The sequence below is a fragment of the Bubalus kerabau genome, chromosome 1 (genome assembly GCF_029407905.1).
Source record: "Bubalus kerabau isolate K-KA32 ecotype Philippines breed swamp buffalo chromosome 1, PCC_UOA_SB_1v2, whole genome shotgun sequence".
Taxonomy (NCBI): Eukaryota; Metazoa; Chordata; class Mammalia; order Artiodactyla; family Bovidae; genus Bubalus; species Bubalus kerabau.
The window spans coordinates 19,573,149-19,599,369 of record NC_073624.1 but is presented as its reverse complement, the minus strand read 5'-3'; the positions used below and the strand labels follow the sequence as shown (position 1 = coordinate 19,599,369).

The 26,221-nt window shown below is 38.8% G+C and overlaps 1 protein-coding gene across 1 annotated transcript in view; it reads left to right on the top strand.

The window, feature by feature from the left end:
- LOC129644164 (antigen WC1.1-like) overlaps window positions 1-26,221 on the top strand; it is a 69,205-nt gene that overhangs the window by 470 nt on the left and 42,514 nt on the right. Inside the window, exon 2 of the mRNA XM_055569629.1 lies at window positions 6,993-7,322. Within this exon, the coding sequence (XP_055425604.1) occupies window positions 6,993-7,322 (330 nt within the window). The remainder of the gene's footprint in view (window positions 1-6,992; window positions 7,323-26,221) is intronic.

Genomic DNA, 26,221 nt, shown 5'->3' with positions numbered 1-26,221 from the left:
TTGTATTTGTGTGTGTGTGTGTGTGAGGGTGAGGAGTGTGTGTGTGTGTGTGTGAGTGGGTGAGTGAGGAGTGTGTGAGGTTGTGTGTGTGTGGAGTGTGTATGTGTGTGTGATTGTGAGGCATGTGTAAGGGTGTGTGAGGAGTGTGTGAGAGTGTGTGTGTGTGAGGAGTGAGTGAGGAGTTTGTGTGTGTATGTGTGTGTGTGTGTGTGGAGTGGGAGTGTATGAGGAGTTTGTGTATATGTGTGTGTGTGAGGAATGTGTGGATCCTGTCTCTGTGAGAGGAACAGAGCTGATCAGCATGGGCTGAGTCCATTGGTCTGTGAAGCACACAGGGTCCCCCAGGGCTGGGTGTCTTGGCCACTGCATGTAACCAGATCAGAGATAATGGTGCACCTGCCTGCTTCTCTCTGGCTCCTCTCTCCCCATCCCCCAGGCTCCCCTCTGCTTGTTGCTGTGTCTGCCCAGCACTGGGCTCTGTGAGACGCTCTGCCTGCTTACCTCACCTGTCCCTACCAGGTGTCCATTACAGAGCAGAAGCCCACAGCCAGGAGAGGGGACCTCTTGTCTGTAGAGATCAGTTGATGTGCAGCCGCAGGTGTATGAGTTCCCTAGTCTCTGCCCCAATCCCTGTGACATTTCCTGATGTGCTGGGGCCCTGGGATGGTCCTTTCCCCTCCCAGGATCTGCTGTGACTCTGTAGGGAGCACTTTCTGCCTCGCACCCTCTCCTGTTCCTCTCTGGAGCTGGTTTCCCCTGAGTGAGAGGACGGCGGGTGTCAGGGCTGGGGCTGCAGAGAATCTGGTCTCCAGCCTGGAGAAGGCAGCTTTCTCAGATGTGGGTGCTGATCTGGCTGAGACTCCGTGCAGCCCTATCTCGTCTCAGAGCTCACTGTCATCCCCTAGACCTCAGCCTTGTGTCCACAGCTCTCCTTGGGAAGTCCCCTCCCTCCTCATCTCTGCTCCTTGAGTGCTGGGCAGGTGCTGGTGAAATGTCTCCTTCTGAGGGCTCTGGGGGTCAGAGGTGGGTTTTGGTCGCACAAGGGGGAGATGATGGATGTTTTGATGCATAGCTCCCTCCTCTTACAAGAAAAATTGTAGGAAATTGTTTTAAAAATCAGTTGTTTTTTAAGAAGCAAGAATATTTCACCAAAGCAAGCACTATTTTCATTTTCTTTGAAACAACACCATTCAGAGTTATCCTATAACATTTTATTCTTCTACTTCATGTTACAGTAGACTTGCTCCTTGTAGAATAATAGTCTTGGCCTTTATGAGCACCTGATGATTTCTCACATGTTACAGGAATCTCCACCTTGAAATTCATGATGGGCATTGGCATAAAACTATCTCTCAAATGCAATTGATGCCATTAGCGATTCCTCAGGATTAGATAATCTGGCATATATTGTTTTGTATCCTGTTTTTACAATCCAGAATATATTTTGGGCATTTTTCTATATCATTAACTATTCTTTTACACACTAAAGCATTTTATTGTAGATTTAAAAAATACAGGCTATCACAGGGATAGTACTGAATTTTTTAACTGCCTCCAGCTATTTCACTATACGCAGAAATGCAATATGCTCCCCTGACCATCTGTATTGAGCATTTAGTTGTTTTCAACATTTTTTGCTATTATGAAAATGTTACTCTGAACTTCCCTGTGTTTAAATGTAGGACCATCCATGACTGCTTCTCTTAATCATATTCTAAAGGTGAGGTTTCCGGGAATTCCCTGGTGGTCCAGTAACTAAGACTCCCTGCTCCTAGTGCAGGGTCCCAGATTCGATCCCTGGTCAGGGAACTAGATTCCACATGTGGCAACTGAGAGTTCACGTGCTGCAGCTAAAGATCCTGCATATGGCAACTAAGACCTAGGCAGTCAAATAAATAGATAAATAAACAAATATTTAAATGTTGAAAAAAAAAGTGGAGTTGCTGCTTTATAGGCTGAGTACCTCTAAGGCTTTAAGGCTTTGTACCTATACCTTTACGGTTTTTGGTACATAGAGATTAATGCTTGCCAGAAATAGCTGCACTGAACTTTAATTCTACAAATGGTGAATGAGAATGTTAGTTTCCACATAGCTTCACCAACTTTGTCTTCTTACGAGGTTCTAAAACCTTAGCCAGTTTGGTAGGCAAATACTGGCATATATTAGCTAATTTAATCCTTCCTTTGTGAATTACTTTGCTGATTACATTTGTCCTTTTTACCTGGTGATGGCTATCGTTTTTGTCATGATTTGTATTGAAGCTCTTTATACTACTACTATCATCTACTGCAACAACCTACAGTGCACTTACTTATATGAACTCGTTTGAGCACACAGCAGTCCAACAAGCAGAATATATTTTTTATCCACCGAACGGATCACTGAGGCAAAGCAAAGTCACTTGCCCAAGATGAGTCAGTTGTAAGACACAGAGGTAAGACTTGAAACCAAGCAATTTGGGTGCAAGTCCCTGTCCTATCGAATTAAATTATTTGTAGACTGAATATGCTTCCTTCAGTTTATTGTTTGATTTTTTTGGCTGTACCAAACAAGACCAGGAATCAAGCCTGTGGTACCTGCATTGGAAGTGCAGAGTCCTAATTGTTGAACCACCAGGGAAGTCCCTCATGGAAGTTTCTAATAATATTAATTGCCTGTTAAAATTTCCCATTTTTGTTTCCACTTTCAGAGCCTTGTCAAGCATGTTCTTCCCCACTTCAAATTTAAATAAATTATTTTTATCTGTAATAATTTTATGAATATATTTAAATGTGTAAATACTAAATAATTGTGTAAGTTATTTTATGTATGATATGACATTCTACCTAATTTTATTTTTTCCAATGTCATTCCTGAATTATTTTTCTTTTCTTACTGATTTGAATGCCATAAATGTGCTAAATTATATCATTTCCATACCTTCTTTTCAGAATTCATTTAGACTTTCATTCCACAAATGTTTATTAATTTAAAGGTGGGTTTGTGGGGCATTCAATCCATACCCTTTGCAATTCACCAGATGCTGAGGCCCTAATGATGGTGAATAAAGCTCCCTGGCCCATATTAACTGATAGTCTAGTGAAGCTGGACAATAAAACTAGAAATTATAATAAACTCTGATAAGTGCCATCAGTGGGGACACCAGCGGGTTTTTTTTTTTTTTTTCCAATGAGTTAGCTTTTCGTATCAAGTGACCAAAGTATTGGAGCTTCAACTTCAGTATCAGTCCTTCCAATGAATATTCAGGGTTGATTTCTTTCCTGACAGTCCAAGGCACTCTCAAGAGTCTTCTCCAACACCACGGTTCAAAAGCATCAATTCTTCGTTGCTGCTTCCCAGGTGGTGCTAGTGGTAAAGGACCCGCCTGCCAATGCAGGAGACATAAGAGATGCAGTTTCAATCCCTGGCTTGGGAAGATCCCCTGGAGAAGGAAATGACAATCCACTCCAGTATTCTTGCCTGGGGAATCCCATGGATAGAGAAACCTGGCAGGCTGTGGTTCATAGGGTCACAAACAGTTGGACACTACTGAAACGACTTAGCATGCATGCACGCAGCTTTCTTTATGGTTCAACTCTCACATCCATACATGACCACAGGAAAAATCACAGCTTTGACTATACGGACTTTTGTTTGCAAATTGAGGTCTCTGCTTTTTAATATGCTGACTAGGTTTGTTATGGATTTTCTTCCAAGGAGCAAGTGTCTTTTCATTTCATGGTTGCAGTCATTGTCCACAGGGATTTTGGAGCCCCCCAAAATAAAATCTGTTACTACTTCCACTTTTTCCCCATTGAATTTAGTTCAGATGACCATTTCAAGTATTAAAAGCTGAGATATGTATTTCAAGCTCCCATTACTATTATTCCTGTCATTCTTTCCCTTGCATTTGCAAAAGTTTTTGTCTCTCTATATAGTTGTTTTTATCTATTGTTTCCAGCTTTATTGGAAGGTAATCACCATATAATAAGATATAAGTGAAAGGTATACAGTATGATGACTTGAAATACATATGTATATATTCTCCAGTGAAGACATACAGGTGTCCAAAAAAAGACATGAAAAGATGCTGAGCATCACTAATCATTAGAGAAATGCAAATCAAAAGTACAAAGAGGCATCACCTCACACCAGTCAGAATTGGCCATCAAAAACTCTATAAAGCATAAATGCTGGGGATGGTGTAGAGAAAAGGGACTCAACCAAGAGCAGACTCATTGGAAATGATGCTGGAAAACATTGAAGGCAAGAGGAGAAGGGGGAGGCAGAGGAGGAGATGGTTAGATAGCATGATGGTTAGAAATCATCATGAATTTGAGCAAGCTTCAGGATATAGTGGAGGACAGGTGAGCCTGGAGTGCGTGAGTCCATGAATTCACAAAGAGTTAGACATGACTTAGCAACTGAACAACAACAAATAACTGATTCACTCTGCTGTACAGAGGATACAACATTGCAAAGCAACTATACTCCAATAAAAATTAATTTTAAAAGGATACAAATGAACTTATTTGCAAAACAGAAGCAGACTTACAGATATCCAAAACAACTTATGGTTACACAAGGGGAAATGTTGGGAGTTAGGGAGAGGGATAAATCAGGAATTTGAAATTAACACACACACACCTTACTATATATATGATAGATAATTTACATGGACCTACTGTATAGTACAGGGAAGTCTAACCAGTATTCTGTGGTAAGCTATGAGAGAAAAGAATCTAAAAAAGAATGAGTGTATGTATTAAAATATATAACCGAGTCACTTTACTGTACACCTGAAACTAACACAACATTATAAATCAACTATACTCCCCAAATTAAAGTATTAAAAAAGAAATACATATATATTTTGAAACTATTAACATAATTAAGTTAGTTAACACATTTATCACATTACATAGTTACTGTGTGTATGTTTTGAGAACTTTTAAGATTGACTTTATCAGTAATGATCAAATATACAATCCGGTATTGTCAACTAAGATCATGACAACTGATTCCATCATTTCTTGGCAAAAAGATGGGGAAAAAGTGGAAACAGTGACAGATTTTATTTTCTCGGGCTCCAAAATTACCATAGATGGTGACTGAAGCTATGAAATCAAAAGATGTTTTCTCCTTGGAAGAAAAGCTATGGCAAATCTAGGCAGCATATTAAAAAACAGAGAGATCACTTTACCAACAAAGGTCCCTATAATCAAAACTATGGCCTTTCCAGTAGTCATGTATGGTTGTGAGAGCTGGACCATAAAGAAAGTTGAGCACCAATGAAGTGATGCTTTCAAACTGTGGTGCTGGAGAATACTCTTGAGAGTCCCTTGGGCAATGAGGAGATCAATTTGTCGATCCTAAAGGATATCAACCTGAATATTCATTGGAAGACCGATGCTGAAGCTACAATACTTTGGCCACCTGATATGACGAGCCAATTCACTGGAAAAGACCCTGATGTTGGGAAAGACTGAGAGCAGGAGAAGAAAGGAGTGACAGAGGATGAGATAGTTGGATGGCATCACCAACTCAATGGACATGAGTTTGAGCAAACTCCAGAAAATAGTGAAGGACAGGGAAGCCTGGCATGCTGAAGTTTATGGGCTTGCAGAGAGTAGGACATGACTTGGTGACTAAATAACAATTGTCAACTACAGTCACATGTACATTCCATCCCCAGGGCTTATCTATATTCTAAGTAGAAGTTTGTACCACCATCATCCTTTCCTCCTACTCCCATCCCTACCCAGGCAACCACCAATTTACTCTCCTTATCTATGAATTTGTGTGTTTTTTTTTAAGAGCTCACATATAAATGAGACCAAACAGTATTTGCTTTTCTCTGTCTTACTTCTTTCACTTAGCATAATGCCTTCCTACATTAATTATGTGTTGCTGTGCTACAAATTACTGCAAAGCTAGGCATCTTAGCCCTCATGATTAGAGCCCATGCTCAGCAACAAGAGAAGCCACCGGCAGGAGAGGCTCATACACCACAATGAAGAGTAGCCTCTACTCTGTAACTAGAGAAAGTCTGTGAGTGGCAACAAAAACCCAGCACAGCCAAAAATAAACAAACAAAACAAAACAATAGCTTAAAGCAGCAAACATCTAGCACCTTATAATTTCCATGGGCTAGGAATCAGCAAGGGTCCTCTGACTTGTGTTGTCTCACTGGTTCAATCATCTGAAGGTTCAACGAGGGGTGGGTACCACTCAAACCCACCTGGTTGTTGGCAGCATTCAGACTCTAGGAGACTGTTTAACTGAGAGCCTCAGTCTCTTGCTGGCTGTTGCCAAGAGGCCTCCCTTGGTTGTTTGTCATGAGGGTCTCTCCATACACAGCTCACAATGTGGCAGCTGGCTTCATTAGAGTGAGCTAGAGAGAGAGAGGTCACCAAAAGGAAACCAGAGTCATCTTGAAACCTAATCTCTTAAGTGACATCTCATCACTTTTGCCAAATACTATTTGTTACAGGCATGTTACTAGATACATTGGAGTGTGGGGATTACACAAGGGCATGAACACAGGTGACAGGAATAACTGGGACACTGTGGAGCCTGTTACCCCAGCCCTCTGTTCCTGAGCTGGATGAGATGCTCCCTATGGACAGGGAAGGAGAGGGAGGATTCCTCCCTGGGTCCTGGGCCATGAGCTGTAACTGAGATGGGGAAGCTGGGCCCTAGTAGCCTTGGGCACATCTACAGGGAGGGCAGCATCCAGAGTCTCTGGAGGCCTGTCCTCAGTGGTGTCCCTGGAGCTGGTTCCACAGGCTCGTGAGAAACACCTGGTGCCTCCTTTCCTGCTCCACGTTCAGTGATGGCACATTGGGGGTTTTGAGTTGGCCACGGTGGGAATGTTTATACCATAAAAGTCAACAAATGCAGGGATTTTTTTTCCCCTCAGAGAGAAGATTATTTTTTAATACTTACCAGCACACCACTGCACTCTCTCTTAAAATCTCTCCTGTGTCCTGTGTCTGTGTCTCTCTTGCAGTTCTGGAGCTGAGGCTGAAGGATGGAGCCCACCGCTGTGAGGGGAGAGTGGAAGCGAAGTACAAAGGAGAATGGGGCACTGTGTATACTGAGACCTGGCTCATAAATGGTGTAGAAGACGTGTGCAGACGACTGGAATGTGGAGTTGCCATTGATGCTCCCAGAGGGTCTTATTTTGGACCAAGACTTGGCCCCATTTGGTTTTTATATGGTTCTTGTGAGAGTATAGATGCTGAATCAACTTTGAGTATCTATAAGTGTGTTCATATTGATTTTAAAAACTATAATGACACCTTCTCTCATGACCAGGATATTGGAGCAGTCTGCTCAGGTAAGGCCTGTCTGGTCTGGGAGGGGATTCCCAGCAGGAAACACCTCCATCTCATTCACAGAATGACCATGGGGAAACCAGATCACATGCTTTAGAGCACCCTTGGGGGAAGACTCTGGTCACACTTGATTCTTAGAGCATTAGGTTCTCAAGGGGGGTTAAGGGTTTGCTTGGCCCTGGACAGTAAAAACTTCAGACTTGTGGACAGCTGGACCCTTCAGATCTCTGTGATGTGTCATAAGAGGCGGGGAAGTGAGGTCAAATTTTACAAACAGGTACAACTGCTGGGTTATATTTTCATACAATGATGTGACAGATTAGTTTCATCATGATTATTTTTTATTCTATTGAGATGGCCAGTCAGGTTTGGCCACAAGAGAGGGCATAAGAGAGGGCAAGCATAGTTTATAACACTCTCTGGTCTTAAAGAAACAGAGTCACCAGAGGTATGAAGGGATCATATCAGGGAGGCTGCAAGGAGGTTGACTCAACAAAGCACGAGAAGCCAAAAGAGTGAAGACACATGGAGAAGTGACAACACGGGGAGTCAGGGTGCAACACAAGGAAAAGGCATGAGGGGATCTCACTGGTGCATTTGAAGGTCCCAGGTCACAGTCAGGGCAAGAAGGAGGATTTGTGGCAGGAGCTAGTCTCATCACCAGGCCACCTCGGTGGGGAGCTCACATTCTGTTTGTGGAGTTGTTGAAGGAGAAGGAAAATATGAAACTTGGAAATTAACAGCACAGTAGCTGACACACATCAAGTGTAACAGTCAGTGAGGCTAATAGGACCTGAAGTGACTCATGAGAAGTGCTCAGTGCTAAGCGCATTGGATTGTGCCAAGGTGGAGACAGTAAAGATAGCAGTGAGACTAGGGTATGAGTAGGTGGTCAGTTTCCAGTGGTTATTACAATGGTGGAAGATCTAGATGCTTTACACATTAATCCCATCAGACCAGGTGGACTAGAGGAAAAGTCAGCTATCACAGTGAGTTCCTAATGTAGGTAGTTGAGTCTTTCAAAATGGTCAGCCATCTGGTGGGTGAGACAGGGGGAGCCCTGAGAATATTTGCAGTACATTTCTAGCAGCTCATGGCTAATCAGCTCTTTTGGGGAAGATCACCAGAAAAGTGATCTTTTCCAATCTCACCCTCAAAAGATCTTTGATGATACTAGTTGAGACCCCTAAGAAAAGAATTACTTTAATTTAGGCAACTTTATTGAGGTATGACTGACATACAAAACGCTGTATATATTTAATGTATACAACTTAGAACTTTGGGAGGTAAGTATACATCTGCAAATGTTTTCTTCTGTTATTATTATTATTAAAAATAATTAGTTTCAAGGGGCATTTGAGTTTCAGATAGGAATTTTTTGTTTTAAGAAAATCGGTTTTCTGGCATTTCAAGTAATATTTCTATTGTTACCATGCCCTAATCATGGTTTCAACTGCAGATAAAATTGTGGAAACACATGTGTTTCCACCTTATTTTGATAAATCAGCATCTGAGTAAAAATACAGTGTGTGGTGCTGTAAGCTTATGTGATGTTGGAGCTCCTAATGTTACTGTTTTAAGAAAATCAATGTTTCAATATTAATTTCAGTCAGGATATACTTAAAAATTAACAGGGTGCTATGGCATTTTAACCTTGATTATGGTTTTTACTCCCTAAGGCTGCTCTAATTTAGACTTTCACATGTTTATGAACTGTTCCAGTTTTTTTGTGCTAATCTCTTTGTCAGTTTCTTCCCTCTGGTCTATTGCTTCTATATTTTCAGAAACATGTTTTAGTGAAGGCTGGTCAAAGTGGTGACACAGGAGAAGTAAAAAGAGAATAGCATGTCTGTTCCAATTCTCTAATTGAAACTGAAGTCTTGGAGTTTCTTCTCAATTTTAGGAAAGTGGTGTGAAAGAGAATTTCACCCTCTTGACCTTTTAGAACTAATACCCAAAAAAGATGTCCTTTTCATTATAGGGGACTGGAATGCAAAAGTAGGAAGTCAAGAAACACCTGGAGTAACAGGCAAATTTGGCCTTGGAATACAGAATGAAGCAGGGCAAAGACTAATAGAGTTTTGCCAAGAAAATGCACTGGTCATAACAAACACCCTCTTCCAACAACACAAGAGAAGACTCTATACATGGACATCACCAGATGGTCAACACCGAAATCAGATTGATTATATTCTTTTCAGCCAGAGATGGAGAAGCTGTATACCATCAGCAAAAACAAGACCAGGAGCTGACTGTGGCTCAGACCATGAACTCCTTATTGCCAAATTCAGACTTAAATTGAAGAAAGTAGGGAAAACCACTAGACCATTCAGGTATGACCTAAATCAAATCCCTTATGATTATACAGTGGAAGTGAGAAATAGATTTAATGGCCTAGATCTGAGAGACTGCCTGATGAACTATGGAATGAAGTTCGTGACATTGTACAGGAGACAGGGATCAAGATCATCCCCATGGAAAAGAAATGCAAAAAAGCAAAATGGCTGTCTGGGGAGGCCTTACAAATAGCTGTGAAAAGAAGAGAAGCCAAAAGCAAAGGAGAAAAGGAAAGATATAAACATCTGAATGCAGAGTTCCAAAGAATAGCAAGGAGAGATAAGAAAGCCTTCTTCAGCAATCAATGCAAAGAAATAGAGGAAACCAACAGAATGGGAAAGACTAGGGATCTCTTCAAGAAAATCAGAGATACCAAAGGAACATTTCATGCAAAGATGGGCTCGATAAAGGACAGAAATGGTAGGGACCTAACAGAAGCAGAAGATAGTAAGAAGAGATGGGAAGAATACACAGAAGAACTGTACAAAAAAGATCTTCACGACCCAGATAATCACGATGGTGTGATCACTGACCTAGAGCCAGACATCCTGGAATGTGAAGTTAAGTGAGCCTTAGAAAGCATCACTATGAACAAAGCTAGTGGAGGTGATGGAATTCCAGTTGGGCTATTCCAAATCCTGAATGATGATGCTGTGAAAATGCTGCACTCAATATGCCAGCAAATTTGGAAAACTCAGCAGTGGCCACAGGACTGGAAAAGGTCAGTTTTCCTTCCAATCCCAAAGAAAGGCAATGCCAAAGAATGCTCAAACTACCTCACAATTGCACTCATCTCACACGCTAGTAAAGTAATGCTCAAAATTCTCCAAGCCAGGCTTCAGCAATATGTGAACCATGAACTTCCTGATGTTCAAACTGGTTTTAGAAAAGGCAGAGGAACCAGAGATCAAATTGCCAACCTCTACTGGATCATGGAAAAAGCAAGAGAGTTCCAGAAAAACATCTATTTCTGCTTTATTGACTATACCAAAGCCTTTGACTGTGTGGATCACAATAAACTGTGGAAAATTCTGAAAGAGATGGGAATACCAGACCACCTGAACTGCCTCTTGAGAAATTTGTATGCAGGTCAGGAAGCAACAGTTAGAACTGGACATGGAACAACAGACTGGTTCCAAAGAGGAAAAGGAGTTCGTCAAGGCTGTATATTGCCACCCTGTTTATTTAACTTATATGCAGAGTACATCATGAGAAACGCTGACTGGAAGAAACACAAACTGGAATCAAGATTGCCGAGAGAAATATCAATCACCTCAGATATGCAGATGACACCCACCCTTATGGCATAAAGTGAAGAGGAACTAAAAAGCCTCTTGATGAAAGTGAAAGTGGAGAATGAAAAAGTTGGCTTAAAGCTCAACATTCAGAAAATGAAGATCATGGCATCCGGTCCCATCACTTCATGGGAAATAGATGCGGAAACAGTGGAAACAGTGTCAGACTTTATTTTTCTGGGCTCCAAAATCACTACAGATGGTGACTGCAGCCATGAAATTAAAAGACGCTTACTCCTTGGAAGGAAAGTTATGACCAACCTAGATAGCATATTCAAAAGCAGAGACATTACTTTGCCAACAAAGGTCCGTCTAGTCAAGGCTATGGTTTTTCCTGTGGTCATGTATGGATGTGAGAGTTGGACTGTGAAGAAGGCTGAGCGCCGAAGAATTGATGCTTTTGAACTGTGGTGTTGGAGAAGACTCTTGAGAGTCCCTTGGACTTCAAGGAGATCCAACCAGTCCATTCTGAAGGAGATCAGCCCTGGGATTTCTTTGGAAGGAATGATGCTAAAGCTGAAACTCCAGTACTTTGGCCACCTCATGCGAAGAGCTGACTCATTGGAAAAGACTCTGATGCTGGAAGGGATTGGGGGCAAGAGGAGAAGGGGACGACAGAGGATAAGATGGCTGGATGGCATCACTGACTTGATGGACGTGGGTCTTAGTGAACTCTTGGAGTTGGTGATCGACAGGGAGGCCTGGCGTGCTGCAATTCATGGGGTCACAAAGAGTCAGACACGACTGAGCTACTGATCTGATCTGATCTTATCAGATTGTTGAAGGTGAAGTACTGTGTTTAGGATAAATCCAGAGTAGAAATCATTTCTGAGCTCTGTGGAAGAGCTGACATCGGAGGACTGCAATTTTCTTAATGGGAATTTTTTAAGAAACTTCAGATTTTTTTCAGATTTTCCATTTTTTTTGTGCTTTCAAATATTGGTAGTTGTATTTTCAAGGGAAGACATGCAAAGACCTAACAGAAGTAAAAGGATAAAAGAGAGGCAGCAGGAATACAAAGAAGAACCACACAAGAAAGGACTTATTGACCCAGATAACGATGATGATGTGGTCATTCACCTAGAGCCAGATATCCTGGAGTCTGAAGTCAAGTGGGCCTTAGGAAGCATTAAGACAAAAAAAGCTAGTGAAAGTGATGGAATTCCAGCTGAGCTAGTTCAAATCCTAAAAGATGACGCTGTTAGAGTGCTGCACTCAATATTCCAGCAAATTTGGAAAACTCAGCAATGGAGTTCCACAGGACTGGAAAAGGTCAGGTTGTTTTCATTTCAATCCCAAAGATGGACAATGCCAAAGAAAGTTTAAAGTTCCACACAACAGCACTCATTTCATATGCTAGCAAGGTAATGCTCAAAATCCTTCAAGCTAGGCTTCAACTGTATGTGAACTGAGAACTTCCAAATGTACACGCTGGATTTAGAAAGGGAAGAGGAACCAGAGATCATATTGCCAACATCTGTTGGATCATAGAAAAAGCAAGAGAATTCCAGAAAAAAATCTACTTCTGTTTCATTGACTATGCTAAATCTTTTGACTGTGTGCATCACAACAAACTGTAGGAAATTCTTAAAAAGGTGGGAATACCAGACTACCTTACCTGTCAAGAAGCAGCAGCTAGAACCAAACATGGAACAATGGACTGGTTCAATGCAGGGAAAGGAGTATGACAAGGCTGTATGTTGTCACCCTGCTTATTTAATTTATATGCAGAGTACATCATGCGAGATGCTGGACTGAATGAAGCACAAGCTGGAATCAAGATATTCAGGAGAAATATCAACAACCTCAGATATGCAGATGTTATCACTCTAGTGGCAGAAAGTGAAGAGGAACTAAAGAACCTCTTGATGAAGGTGAAAGGAGAGTGAGAAAGCTGACTTAAAACTCAACATTCCAAAACTAAGATCAGTCTATGGTCACACCACCCTGAACATGCCCAATATTGTTAAAAAACTAAGATCATGGCATCCAGTCCCATCACTTCATGGCAAATGTGCAGTGCTAAGTCGCTTCAGTTGTGTCCAACTCTGCACAACCCTATGGACTGTAGCCTGCCAGGCTCCTCTGTTAATGGGATTTTCCAGGCAAGAATACTGAGGTGGGTTTCCATTTCCTCCTCCTGGGAATCTTCCCAGGATGGAAGGGAATCGAACCCACATCTCTTGTCTACCTCCATTGGTAGGAAGGTTCTTTACCACTAGCATCACTTGGGAAGCAAATATATGGGGAAGAAATGGAAACAGTGGCAGATTTTATTTTCTTGGGCTCCAAAAGCACTGCAGATGGTGACTTCAACGATGAAATTAAAAGATGCTTGCTCTTTGGAAGAAAAGCTATGATAAACCTAGATAGCATATTAAAAAGCAGAAACATCACTTTGCTGACAAAGGTCAAAGCTATGTTTTTTCCAGTAGTCTGGTATGGATGTGAGAGTTGGACCATAAAGAAGACTGAGCACCAAGGAACTGATGTTTTTGAACTGTGGTGCTGGAGAAGACTTTTGAGAATCCCTTGGACAACAAGGAGATCAAACCAGTCAATCCTAAAGGAAATCAACCTTGAATATTCATTGAAAGGACTGATGCTGGAGGTGAAGTTCCAATAGTTTGACCACCTGATGTGAAGAGCCAACTCATTGGAATAGACCCTGATCCTGGGAAATATTGAGATGAGAGCAGGAGGAGAAGGTGGGCGACAGAGGACGAGATGGTTGGATGGCATCATTGACTCCATGGATATAAATCTGAGCAAACTCCAGAAGACAGTGAAAGACAGGGAAGCTTTGGGTGCTGCAGTCCACAGGGTGGCAGAGTTGGAAACGACTTAGTGACTGAACAACAATGTACCTTTTACATATTGGTAGGATCTAAAGTGATAACCCCCCTTTCATTCTTGGTGTTGTTAAATTTGTGTTCTTTTAGTTTTTCTTGATTGAATTTTTTGCTAGAGGATTATCAGTTTCATTAGCCTTTCAAAAAGATTACCAGTTGACTTTGTTGATTTTCTTTATTGTGTATGTTTCCTATTTCATTGATTTCTATTAGTTTTTGTTCTTCTCGTTTGGTTTTGATTTGCTGTATTTTTGTAGATTCTTGAGGTGGAATCTTAGATCATTTGCTCTCAGTTTTCTTTTCTTTTCTAATGTAAGCCTCAAGGAAGCATAAAGGCTATAAATTTTCCTCTAAACACCATTTCAGTTGCTTCATGCTGATTTTGAAACTACATAATTCCTTTTGTATTTTATCATCATGAAATGTTCTTTTCTCTCTGAATATATTCTTTATCCTATAGGCTTACTTCATATAATGTTAATATATATAATACAGCTTTCTCTGATCAGTGTTTGCATGGTATATCTTTGTGACCCTATGTTTCTGTGTTTATACAGTGTATGATTTTGTCTTACTTTATGTAGTCTTATCATCTTGCTTTTAGTTGGAGTGTTTAAATTATTTAAATTTAGCATAATTATTTATATACTTGTGTTTAAGTTTACTAGCTTGCTGTTTGTTTTATGCCTTTTTGGTCATATTTTAATCTTTAATTGAGCATTTTAATACTCTATTTTATGTACCCTGTTGGTTTATCGGCTGTATCTCTTTTTGCAGAGCTTATCATAATGTTGAAAATATTACTCTTTAATCACATTTTTCTTTAGATAGCATGTCACTTAATATATAATGTAAGACATTATTATAGTATACTTCTATTTCCCTGTTCTTGTTATTTATGTTACTGTTGTCATATATTCTACTTATAAATATATTATAATTTTGTAATACAAAATTGTTATTTTTGTCTTAAATATTGTAGTATTTTAAAAATGAGAAGAAGTTTTTAAAATATTTACTTGCAGAATTATCATTTAACACAGTTCTTATTGCTTTGGGTAGATTCAAGCTTTCATTTATTATCACTTTCCTTTAACTTTTAGACCTTTAGATAACATTTTTGTGTAATGTATGTCTGATAGCCTCACATTCTATCATCTGTTATTCATCTGAAAGCACTTTAATTTTCTTTCAGGTTTGAGTTATTTTCAAAAGTGTCTGAATTATCTGGCTTGCATTACTTCAAACAAGAAGTCAGTAATACTTAACATTGCTCCCCTATATATAGTGTGTCAAAATTTCCTGGCTGCTCTTAAGAGTTATTTTTGTTTATGAATGGATTTCAGCAATATATTATCAAGTGCCCTAGGTGGTTTTATTTAGTTTATCTTGTTTGAGATTTGTTTAGCCTCTTGGATCAGTGGGTTTATAGCTTCATTAAATTTGGAAAAATTCCATCTATCATTAAAAATTTTTTTTTCTACTTATCCCTTATTCTGAATCTCCAAATAACATATTTCACATGGTTTGATATTATCCTTCATGATACTAATTTCTACTAGCATTTTTCTCTCTCTACTTCAATTTGGATAGTCAATTGCTATGTATTGGATTTCCAAATCTTTTATTCTGCAATGTCTTGTGTCTTGTTAAGTTAATCCAGACAATTTTTCATTCCAGATATTGTATTTTAGTTTTAGAAGCTCCATTTGCTTTTTTTCCCCTACTTTGTTTTTATGCCTCAGTAGGTATATTTATATTAGAGGTTTAAAGACCTTATCAGCCAATTAAATCATTTCTGTAATTTCTGAATTTGCTTTTAATGATTGCTCATTTAAAAATTTTTTTATGGGTTATATTTTTCTTCTTTGGAAGTCTAGTTTTTTAACTGGATTCAGGCATTACTAGGTAGTCTTTTACCAGAAAGAACTCTAGCAATAAATAATCAGAATATACTCAGAAACAAGGGAATTTAAAAAATTAAGTAATTGATTCCCTTTTATTCTTTTCAAAATATGTTCCTTGGATGACCAAAGATACATTGTCATTTTGGTTTCCCTCCTTAGCTTCAAAACTTTTTATGATCTCACCTTACTTGCCACAAACCCCACCTGTATACCTACCCTTCACTTCTATAGCAGTTGCTTACCTTTGTGACAAACCCATCTTTAAATCAATAAACATTTGTATATTTAAGATCATGTTTACTTGTGTGAAACAGGAGAAATGACAAAAATCCAGGGTTAGGTGATAGATAGGAGAGGCAGAGGGTGATGATATATGCTAAAAACTGATTCAACTAATATTTTCCCCAAATATTTATGTGTCTTATGAGTATTGAGGCTTATGCAACTTCAGTTCAGTCGCTCAGTCATGTCTGACTCTTTGCCTCCCCATGGACTGCAGCATGCCAGGCTTTCCTGTCCATCACCAACTCCCAGAAATTACTTATGGCCATTGAGTTGGTGATGCCATCCAATCATCTCATCCTCTGTCATCCGCTTCTCCTCCCACCTTCAATCTTTCCCAACATCAGGGTCTTTTCCAAGGAGTCAGTTCTTCACATCATGTGGCCAAAGTATTGGAGTTTCAGCTTCAGTATCAGTCCTTCCAATGAATATTCAGGACTGATTTCCTTTAGGATGGACTGGTTGGATCTCCTTGTGGTCCAAGGGACTCTCAAGAGTCTTCTCCAGCACCACAGTTCAAAAGCATCAATTCTTCGATGCTCAGCTTTCTTTTTAGTCCAACTCTCACATCCATACATGACTATTGGATAAACCATGCTGCTACTGCTAAGTCGCTTCAGTCATGTCCGACTCTGTGCGACCCCATAGACAGCAGCCCGCCAGGCTCCTCCGTCCCTGGGATTCTCCAGGCAAGAGCACTGGAGTGGGTTGCCGTTTCCTTCTCCAATGCATGAAAGTGGAAAGTGAAAAGTGAAAGCAAAGTTGCTCAATCATGTCCGACTCTTAGGGACCTCATGGACTGCAGCCTACCAGGCTCCTCCCGCCATGGGATTTTCCGGGCAAGAGTTCTAGAGTGGGTTGTCATTGCCTTTGTCAGCAAAGTAATGTCTCTGCTTTTTAATATGCTGTCTAGATTGGTTATAGCTTTTCTTCCAAGGAGCAAACATCTTTTAGTTTCATGGCTGCAGTCATCATCTGCAGTGATTTTGGAGCCCCCCCAAAATAAAGTCTGTCACTGTTTCCATTGTTTTCCTATCTATTTGCCATGAAGTGATGGGACTTGATGCCATGATCTTAGTTTTCTCCAACCGGGAGCTCTCCAAATAATGGCTTGCTTGCTCTCTACTTTCATCTTCTACCTTTAAAAAAAAATGTCAATTTATTTTAACATTATAAAATGTTTAATACATTAAACCTACATGAAGGAAAATTAAAAAGATACAAGTAATTGGAAAATCATTCTGTGCTAATAGATTGAAAGAATTAATATTGTTAAAATGTCTATACTGCTTAAAGTAATCTATAGACTTAATGCAATCCCTATCAAAATCTCAATAGCATTCTTTATATAAATAGAGAAAAGCCTCAACATATGAGTGTGTCATTTAGTTTTCATGTATTTATGAATTTTTCCTGTTTTCTTTTCATTCTTGATTTCTAGCTTCCATTGTGGTCAGCAAAGACACTTGAATTATTTTGATATTCCTATATTTTCTGAGACTTGTTTGTGATCTAGCATGTCCTGGAGAATATTTCATGTGTCACTGAGAAGAATGTGTATTTTTCTATACATTGGGTAAAAATGTGCTTTATGGGTCAGTGTACTGGGTGAATGGGCACTATGTGTCTGGTAATGCCATTCAGCCTATATCATTGCTCAGCTCTGTTGTCTTCTTATTGATTTTCTCTCTGAATGATCCATCCATTATAAACAGTGGGATATTTTTGTATTGCTTCTGTTTCTCCTTAAGATCTGTCAATGTTGGCTTTGTTTATTTACATTTTTGATGTTGGGGGCATATATTGAATATATATGTAATAACATGGGTTATTGAGTCTTATTGAACTATTTAATCATTATGTCGCCTGTGATGGTTTTGGCTTAACTTCTCTTTTGCCTGACTGCTTTCTTTTGATTAGTATTTGCATGGAATCTCTGTCTCTACCTCTTCACTTTCATCCTATATGTGTCATGAAATCTAAAGTATGCCGTTGGGTCTTGTTTTTTAATCTACTCAGGCCACTCAACATTTTTCATTTGGAAGGTTTAATACATTTACATTTAAAATCATTATTGAAAGGTCAGGACTTGTTACTACCTTGTTTATTGTTTTATGTCTGTTTTGTAGTTCTCTTGTTCTTCCCTTCCATTGCTTTCTTTGTGAAGTGATTTTTCCTAGTGCCATGCTCTGACTCTTTTCTCCTTATCTTGTTATCCACTATACTTTTAATTGTGGTTACCTGGGAACTTGCATCAAGCAATTGATAGCTGTAATAGTCTATAACTGAAGTTAAGTACAATTAAGGTAACAACTTAAATTTAATAGCACACGGAAACTCTATATTTTATTATCCCCCCAACACTTTATATCATTGACGTCAGATTTTATTTCTTCACATATTCTTTTTACACCAGCAAATTTCTGTGGTTATATTTATTCTTGCTGTGTTTGACTTTTGATTACAAAACATGGTTAAAATCATGTGCTGAGATTACAATATATTAGTATTCTGTACTTCTCTTCATATTTATCCTTACTAATGAGAGGCAAGACAAGATTAGTGGTGATGAAACCCCTCAGTTTTTGCTTTTTTAAAATTAAAAAAAAATCTCTCTTCATTTTTAAAGGACAGTTTGCTATATAAAGAGTTGATGATTGGCAATTTTTCTCTCTAAGTGCTTTGTATACGTTACCCTACTCTCTCTGGTCAGCAAGGTTTCTGCTGAGAAATCTGCTTTATGACAGGAACTCCCTTATATGTAACAAGTCACTTTTCTTTTAATGCTTTCAAAATTTTTTGATAATTTAACTATAGCGAGTCTTGGTGTGGAATTCTTCAGGTTCTACCTACCTATGAACTTTTGGGCTTCATAAATCAAGTTGTCCTTTTTTCTCTCCTTAAACTTGGGAAATTTTCAGTCGTTGGTTCTTTAAATAAGCTTTCTGCCTCTTTCTCTTTTACTATTGGGGCTCTCATCATGCATGAATAATTTTGCTCTACAGTTTCCCATGCATTGTGTATGAATAATTTTCACTTTTTTCCATCTTGTTGCTGTTCAATCACTAAGTCATGTCTGACTCTTTGCGACACCATGGACTGCAGCACACCAGGCTCCCCTGTCCTTCACTATCTCCCAGAGTTTGCTCAGATTCATGTCCAAGCCAGTGATGCTATTTAACTATCTCATCTTCTGCCACCCCCATCTCCTTTGCCTTAATATTTCCTAGCATCAAGGTCTTTTCTACTGAGTCGGCTCTTCACATCAGGTGGGCAAACTGATGCGGAACTTCAGCTTCTGCATCAATCCTTTCAATGAATATTCAGGGATGATTTCCCTTAGGATTGACTGGTTTGATCTCTTGAATGTCTAAGGGACTCGTAAGAGTCTTCTCCAGAACCACAATTCAAAAGCATCAATTCTTCGGTGTTCAGCCTTCTTTATGGTCCAAGTCTCCCATCAGTACTTGATTTGTTCTTCTAACAAGATAAGTTGAAATAACCTGTCCTTAAGTTTGCTGATTCTTTGTTTTGGACAATAGTTTGTCTGAAGCACTCTTTTGAATTTTTCAGTTCAGTTATTGTATTCTTTTTTTTTTTTAAACTTGACATAATTGTATTAGTTTTGCCAAACATCAAAATGAATCTGCCACAGGTATACATGTGTTCCCCATCCTGAACCCTCCACCCTCCTCCCTCCCCATACCATCCCTCTGGGTTGTCCCAGTGCACTAGCCCCAAGCATCCAGTATCGTGCATCGAACCTGGACTGGCGACTCGTTTCCTACATGATATTTTAAATGTTTCAATGCCATTCTCCCAAATCTTCCCACCCTCTCCCTCTCCCACAGAGTCCATAAGACTGTTCTATACATCAGTGTCTCTTTTGCAGTCTCATACACAGGGTTATTGTTACCATCTTTCTAAATTCCATATATATGCGTTAGTATACTACATTGGTGTTTTTCCTTCTGGCTTACTTCCCTCTGTATAATAGGCTCCAGTTTCATCCACCTCATTAGAGCTGATTCAAATGTATTCTTTTTAATGGCTGAGTAATACTCCATTGTGTATATGTACCACTGCTTTCTTATCCATTCATCTGCTGATGGACATCTAGGTTGCTTCCATGTCCTGGCTATTATAAACAGTGCTGTGATGAACATTGGGGTACACGTGTTTCTTTCCCTTCTGGTTACCGCAGTGTGTATGCCCAGCAGTGGGATTGCTGGATCATAAGGCAGTTCTATTTCCAGTTTTTTAAGGAATCTCCACACTGTTCTCCATAGTGGCTGTACTAGCTTGCATTCCCACCAGCAGTGTAAGAGGGTTCCCTTTTCTCCACACCCTCTCCAGCATTTATTGCTTGTAGACTTTTGGATCTCAGCCATTCTGACTGGCGTGAAATGGTACCTCATAGTGGGTTTGATTTGCATTTCTCTGATAATGAGTGATGTTGAGCATCTTTTCATGTGTTTGTTAGCCATCTGTATGTCTTCTTTGGAGAAATGTCTATTTAGTTCTTTGGCCCATTTTTTGATTGGGTCATTTATTTTTTTGAGTTGAGCTGTAGGAGTTGCTTGTATATTTTTGAGATTAGTTGTTTGTCAGTTGCTTCATTTGCTATTATTTTCTCCCATTCTGAAGGCTGTCTTTTCACCTTGCTAATAGTTTCCTTTGATGTGCAGAAGCTTTTAAGGTTAATTAGGTCCCATTTGTTTATTTTTGCTTTTATTTCCAATATTCTGGGAGGTGGGTCATAGAGGATCCTGCTGTGATGTATGTCAGAGAGTGTTTTGCCTATGTTCTCCTCTAGGAGTTTTATAGTTTCTGGTCTTACGTTTAGATCTTTAGTCCATTTTGAGTTTATTTTTGTGTATGGTGTTAGAAAGTGTTCTAGTTTCGTTCTTTTACAGGTGGTTGACCAGATTTCCCAGCACCACTTGTTAAAGAGATTGTCTTTAATCCATTGTATATTCTTGCCTCCTTTGTCAAAGATAAGGTGTTCATATGTGCGTGGATTTATCTCTGGGCTTTCTATTTTGTTCCATTGATCTATATTTCTGTCTTTGTGCCAGTACCATACTGTTTTGATAACTGTGGCTTTGTAGTGGAGCCTGAAGTCTGGTAGGTTGATTCCTCCAGTTCCATTCTTCTTTCTCAAGATAGCTTTGGCTCTTGGAGGTTTTTTGTATTTCCATAAAAATTGTGAAATTATTTGTTCTAGCTCTGTGAAGAACACTGTTGGTAGTTTGATAGGGATTGCATTGAATCTATAAATTGCTTTGGTTAGTATACTCATTTTCACTATATTGATTCTTCCAATCCATGAACATGGTATATTTCTCCATCTATTAGTGTCCTCTTTGATTTCTTTCACCAGTGTTTTATAGTTTTCTATATATAGGTTTTTAGTTTCTTTAGGTAGATATATTCCTAAGTATTTTATTCTTTCTGTTGCAATGGTGAATGGAATTGTTTCCTTAATTTCTCTATCTGTTTTCTCATTATTAGTGTATAGGAATGCAAGGGATTTCTGTGTGTTGATTTTATATCCTGCAACTTTACTATAGTCATTAATTAGTTCCAGTAATTTTCTGGTGGAGTCTTTAGGGTTTTCTATGTAGAGGATCATGTCATCTGCAAATAGTGAGAGTTTTACTTCTTCTTTTCCAATTTGGATTCCTTTTATTTCTTTTTCTGCTCTGATTGCTGTGGCCAAAACTTCCAAAACTATGTTGAATAGTAATGGTGAAAGTGGGCACCCTTGTCTTGTTCCTGACTTTAGAGGAAATGCTTTCAATTTTTCACCATTGAGGATAATGTTTGCTGTGGGTTTGTCATATATAGCTTTGATTATGTTGAGGTATGTTCCTTCTATTCCTGCTTTCTGGAGAGTTTTTATCATAAATGGATGTTGAATTTTGTCAAAGGCTTTCTCTGCATCTATTGAGATAATCATATGGTTTTTATTTGTCAATTTGTTACTGTGGTGTATTACATTGATTGATTTGCGGATATTGAAGAATCCTTGCATCCCTGGGATAAAGCCCACTTGGTCATGGTGTATGATCTTTTTAATGTGTTGTTGGATTCTGATTGCTAGAATTTTGTTAAGGATTTTTGCATCTATGTTCATCAGTGATATTGGCCTGTAGTTTTCTTTTTTTGTGGGATCTTTGTCAGGTTTTGGTATTAGGGTGATGGTGGCCTCATAGAATGAGTTTGGAAGTTTACCTTCCTCTGCAATTTTCTGGAAGAGTTTGAGTAGGATAGGTGTTAGCTCTTCTCTAAATTTTTGGTAGAATTCAGCTGTGAAGCCGTCTGGACCTGGGCTTTTGTTTGCTGGAAGATTTTTGATTACAGTTTCAATTTCCGTGCTTGTGATGGGTCTGTTAAGATTTTCTATTTCTTCCTGGTCCAGTTTTGGAAAGTTGTACTTTTCTAAGAATTTGCCCATTTCTTCCACGTTGTCCATTTTATTGGCATATAATTGTTGATAGTAGTCTCTTATGTTCCTTTGTATTTCTGTGTTGTCTGTTGTGATCTCTCCATTTTCGTTTCTAATTTTATTGATTTGATTTTTCTCCCTTTGTTTCTTGATGAGTCTGGCTAATGGTTTGTCAATTTTATTTATCCTTTCAAAGAACCAGCTTTTGGCTTTGTTGATTTTTGCTACGGTCTCTTTTGTTTCTTTTGCATTTATTTCTGCTCTAATTTTTTAGATTTATTTCCTTCTACTAACTCTGGGGTTCTTCATTTCTTCCTTTTCTAGTTGCTTTAGGTGTAGAGTTAGGTTATTTATTTGACTTTTTTCTTGTTTCTTGAGGTGTGCCTGTATTGCTATGAACTTTCCCCTTAGGACTGCTTTTACAGTGTCCCACAGGTTTTGGGTTGTTGTGTTTTCATTTTCATTCGTTTCTATGCAAATTTTGATTTCTTTTTTGATTTCTTCTGTGATTTGTTGGTTATTCAGCAGTGTGTTGTTCAGCCTCCATATGTTGGAGTTTTTAATAGTTTTTCTCCTGTAATCGAGCTCTAATCTTACTGCATTGTGGTCAGAAAAGATGCTTGGAATGATTTCTATTTTTTTGAATTTACCAAGGCTAGATTTATGGCCCAGGATGTGATCTATCCTGGAGAAGGTTCCATGTGCGCTTGAGAAAAAGGTGAAATTCATTGTTTTGGGATGAAATGTCCTATAGATATCAATTAGGTCTAACTGGTCTATTGTATCATTTAAAGTTGTGTTTCCTTGTTAATTTTCTGTTTAGTTGATCTATCCATAGGTGTGAGTGGGGTATTAAAGTCTCCCACTATTATTGTGTTATTGTTAATTTCTTCTTTCATACTTGTTAGCATTTGTCTTACATACTGCGGTGCTCCCGTGTTGGGTGCATATATATTTATAATTGTTATATCTTCTTCTTGGATTGATCCTTTGATCATTATGTAGTGACCTTCTTTGTCTCTTTTCACAGCCTTTGTTTTAAAGTCTATTTTATCTGATATGAGTATTGCTACTCCTGTTTTCTTTTGGTCCCTATTTGCATGGAAAATCTTTTTCCAGCCCTTCACTTTCAGTCTGTATGTGTCCCCTGTTTTGAGGTGGGTCTCTTGTAGACAGCATATGTAGGGGTCTTGTTTTTGTATCCATTCAGCCAGTCTTTGTCTTTTGGTTGGGGCATTCAATCCATTTACGTTTAAGGTAATTACTGATAAGTATGATCCCGTTGCCATTTACTTTATTGTTTTGGGTTCGAATTTATACACCCTTTTTGTGTTTCCTGTCTAGAGAATATCCTTTAGTATTTGTTGGAGAGCTGGTTTGTTGGTGCAGAATTCTCTCAGCTTTTGCTTGTCTGAAAAACTTTTGATTTCTCCTTCATACGTGAATGAGATCCTTGCTGGGTACAATAATCTGGGCTGTAGGTTATTTTCTTTCATCATTTTAAGTATGTCTTGCCATTCCCTCCTGGCTTGAAGAGTTTCTATTGAAAGATCAGCTGTCATCCTTACGGGAATTCCCTTGTGTGTTATTTGTTGTTTTTCCCTTGCTGCTTTTAATATTTGTTCTTTGTGTTTGATCTTTGTTAATTTGATTAATATGTGTCTTGGTGTGTTTTGCCTTGGGTTTATCCTGTTTGGGACTCTCTGGGTTTCTTGGGCTTGGGTGATGATTTCCTTCCCCATTTTAGGGAAGTTTTCAACTATTATCTCCTCAAGTATTTTCTCATGATCTTTCTTTTTGTCTTCTTCTTCTGGAACCCCTATGATTCGAATGTTGTAGTGTTTAATATTGTCCTGGAGGTCTCTGAGATTGTCCTCATTTCTTTTAATTCGTTTTTCTTTTATCCTCTCTGATTCATTTATTTCTACCATTCTATCTTCTAATTCACTAATCCTATCTTCTGCCTCTGTTATTCTACTATTTGTTGCCTCCAGAGTGTTTTTAATTTCACTTATTGCATTATTCATTATATATTGTCTATTTTTTATTTCTTCTAGGTCCTTATTAAACCTTTCTTGCATCTTCTCAATCCTTGTCTCCAGGCTATTTATCTGTGATTCCATTTTAATTTCAAGATTTTGGATCAATTTCACTATCATTATTCGGAATTCTTTATCAGGTAGATTCCCTATCTCTTCCTCTTTTGTTTGGTTTGGTGGGCATTTATCTTGTTCCTTTATCTGCTGGGTATTCCTCTGTCTCTTCATCTTGTTTAAATTGCTGAGTTTGGGGTGTCCTTTGTGTATTCTGGCAGTTTGTGGAGTTGTGCTTTATTGTGGCGTTTCCTCGCTGTGTGTGGGTTTATACAGGTGGTTTGACAAGGTTTCCTGGTTAGGGAAGCTTGTGTCGGTGCTCTGGTGGGTGGAGCTGGATTTCTTCTCTCTGGAGTGCAATGAAATGTCCAGTAATGAGTTATGAGATGCCTATGGTTTTGAGGTGACTTTGGGCAGCCTGTATCTTGAAGCTCAGGGCTGTGTTCCTTTGTTGCTGGAGAATTTGCTTGGTATGTCTTGCCCTGGAACTTGTTGGCCCTTGTGTGGTGCTTGGTTTCAGTGTTGGTATGGAGGCATTTGATGAGCTCCTGTCAATTAATGTTCCTTGGAGTCAGGAGTTCCCTGGAGTCAGGGTTTGGATTTAAGCCTCCTGCTTCCAGTTATCGGTCTTATTTTTACAGTAGTTTCAAAACTTCTCCTTCTATACAGCACCATTGATAAAACATCTACGTTAAAGATGAAAAGTTTCTCTACTGTGAGGGTCACTCAGAGAGGTTCACAGCATTACATGGAGAAGAGAAGAGGGAGGAGGGAGTTAGAGGTGACCCAAATGAGATGAGGTGGAATCAATAGTGGAAAGAGTGGGCTAGCCAGTGGTCACTTCCTTATGTGCACTCCACAACTGGACAACTCAGAGATGTTCACGGAGTTATACAGAGAAGAGGAGAAGGAGGAAGGAGACAGAGGTGGCCAGAAGGATAAAAGTGGGGAATGAAAAGGAGGGAGACAGATCCAGCCAGTAATCAGTTCCCTAAGTGTTCTCCACCGTCTGGAACACACAGAAATTCACAGAGTTGGGTAAGGTAGAGAGGGGTTAGGGAGGAGACACAGATGGCCTGGTGGAGAAAAAGGAGAGTCCAAAGGGAGAGAGAGCAGTCAAGCCAGTAATCTCGCTCCCTAGTGAAAAATGGGTCCTGAAGATTGGGTTCTTAAAGGTACAAAATTGGTAACAAATACATAAAAGCAAAAATTAAAAATCTAGAGTAGCGTTTTGAATTTCAAAAATAGGATGTTAAAGAAAAGAAGAAGGAATAGAAAGAGGAAAAAACGAACAAAGAAAAACAAACAAGGTCGTGAAAATTATAAAGAAAACACAGTTACAAAATTGATAACTAATACCAAAAAGCAAAAATTAAAAATCTAGAGTAGAGTTTGTAATTTCAAAAATACAATGTTAAAAAAAGGAAGAAGAAAAATAAAGAGAGAAAACAAACAAAAAAACAAACAAAAACAAACAATGTCTCAAAAGTTATAAAGAAAATAAAGGTACAAAATTGATATCAAATATCAAAAAGCATAAATTAAAAATCTAGAGTAGAGTTTGGAATTTCAGATATACAATGTTATTTAAAAGAAGAGAAAGAAACAGAGAAAAAAAAAGTCACAGAAATTATAAAAAAAACTATAGGTACAAAATTGATAACATATACCAAAAAGCTAAAAT